Source organism: Saprolegnia parasitica (assembly GCF_000151545.1).
Source record: "Saprolegnia parasitica CBS 223.65 unplaced genomic scaffold supercont2.415, whole genome shotgun sequence".
NCBI lineage: Eukaryota > Oomycota > Saprolegniomycetes > Saprolegniales > Saprolegniaceae > Saprolegnia > Saprolegnia parasitica.
In genome coordinates, this window is record NW_012156809.1 from 3124 (window position 1) to 5255 (window position 2132).

The 2132-nt window shown below is 59.1% G+C and overlaps 1 protein-coding gene across 1 annotated transcript; it reads right to left on the reverse strand.

The window, feature by feature from the left end:
* Window positions 1–380: 380 nt before the first annotated feature.
* SPRG_16899 (CAMKK protein kinase) lies at window positions 381–2069 on the reverse strand (the record flags this gene model as incomplete). Its single annotated transcript, XM_012356258.1, has 6 exons — window positions 381–657; window positions 712–871; window positions 919–1331; window positions 1375–1536; window positions 1585–1763; window positions 1805–2069. The coding sequence occupies 6 exons, from the start codon at window positions 2067–2069 to the stop codon at window positions 454–456; spliced, it is 1383 nt and encodes a 460-aa protein (XP_012211648.1). The 3' UTR covers window positions 381–453.
* Between the last annotated feature and the right edge of the window lie 63 nt (window positions 2070–2132).

Sequence of the window (2132 nt, forward strand, 5' to 3'; positions counted from 1 at the left end):
CTGCGCATACGAAGCAGGTCTCAACAATTGTCATCCTCGACGCAGTTGACATCGCATACGTAGGGGTGGTGCGGGTTCAGACGCGCCGTGGACCGCTCGTGGTACTAGGAGCCAGTCCCATCGAGGCACACAGTGTCTTCAGAGGTAGGGAAGCGCATACAGTAACCTGCTGGTTACGTACGGGATGCTGTTAGAATGGTAAATGGAAGGTGACCGCGTTGGAAGCGAGCTATGCTATCAAATTCAATTGTTTCGGGGCACCGACGATCTCTACTGAGAGGTGGGCCATGGGATCCTCAGCTTTGTGGGTGCATCGACTACATTGTATTTTACGTGCATGGCGTTGTAGCTAAGCGTTGAACAACCAAACACTGAGAACTCTGCAAATCTGATATCGGATTGGTGAAGCGGGCTAGGGTTACGAGGTGCAGATCGATTCAAGTCGTGCTTGCCTTAGCGCACGTGCTCGACGTGCTGATTGGACGACTCGTGGTTGTACTTGGCGTGGTTGTGCTGGATCGAGTACTGAAGCGCGACGAGGCTCTTGATGACAACGAGCGCCGCGTTGCGTGTCGCCTCGCGCTGACCAGCCGGCAGCGCAGGAAACGGCACAAGCGACGGGTGCGTCTTGCGCTCTGGGTCATACGTCGCGCCATACTAGACAACCATGAGAGATTTGTTTCGTAAAGATAGTGTGCTGGCGAGAGCAACCTTCCACCCGAGCGCCATGTACTCGTGGGCCCACACCTCGTGGTCGTTCTCTGCGAGCAGGTCACCGAGAATGACCAAGTCGCCAGAGAGCGAGATGCGCTCGAGCGACAGCGGAAACAAGCGCGTTGGCGCCGATGTCTTTTGCGCTCGCAACGCATAGCTGCAAGACTCCATGAGCGCAACGTATCCAACATTGCTATATCGTACCCGAGGGCCAATATGCACTGCACCGAGGCCGTGACCGACGCCAAATTCCGAGTTCTCGCAGCGTCGTCGAGGTGCTGGTAGGGAACGAGGAGCGGGTGGATCTTCTTGTCTTCGCTTCGTTCGGGCCCCACGCGCCACCCCTCGAGCGTCTTGGTCGTACACCACGCAAAGTGCACCTGCTGCGCCAGCCACGCAATATCAACGCGAAGCCGCGGCGGCAACGGCACGTTGGCAATGTCAATGGGGCTCGGCGTGTACGGGCTCGTAGAATGGGCTTTCGCAGAGGATGTCGCTGGCGATAGGACGCTCCATAGGGCGAGGTCCTCGGATGCGGTCGCGCTCTGCCGAAGTTGATTGAACTTGAGCTGCAGCGGGGAGACCGCGCCCGACATGTCGGCAGCATCGATGCTCACCTAGTGCATCGAGTAGAGTATACGGCGGAGGATCGCAGCGGACCTCGCCGAGGGCCACGGTGGAATGGTGGAGGTACTGCTTTGTCGCGCCGGTCGAGAGCCACGGGTGCAGAAGCACGCCATCCAAGGTAATGCGCTGCGCGACGTCTTTCGCCAACATGCGCGTGATCAAGTCGGTGAGCGATGGCGACATGGCGCTGGCTGTCTACGCTCGACCGCTCCATCACCACGCAATGTACTGCAATGCACGCACGGGAAACGTCAACGGCGCAGTCGCAATCACATCAAAGAGCGCAAGGATGCTCGGTGCTTGGAATGGAAGTTGCCCCACGGCAAGCGCATACAAGGTGACGCCGAGTGCCCAGATGTCGGCCGCGTACCCGGAGTACTCTTCGCCCGAGAGAGCTTCGGGCGACATGAACTCGTATGTCCCTAGTCCTTTTTTCAAAACGACGCAAAATAGCTCGACGAACCTTTGGTGTTGATGAGCATGCCGGGTGCAGACCCCGCCGCGGCCTTGTCATCGTCGTCGCCCTCCGTCGATACGTCGCCTTGCACCGACGTGGGTGGCGGAAAGAAGTGCGCGACGCCAAGGTCTGCCAGCTTGCATTCGCGGCCGTCGTCCGTCAAGAGGAGGTTGTCGGGCTTGATGTCGCGGTGCACGAGGTGGTTGGCGTGGAGGTACTTGAGTCCGACGGATGCGCAGCGCAAGAGCCGCTTCAAGTCCCCTTCGCCCATGATGTGTTTGGTGTGGAAGCGCTGCGTGGTTTTGTCGTACGACGCGATCGGGCCGCCGCCGAG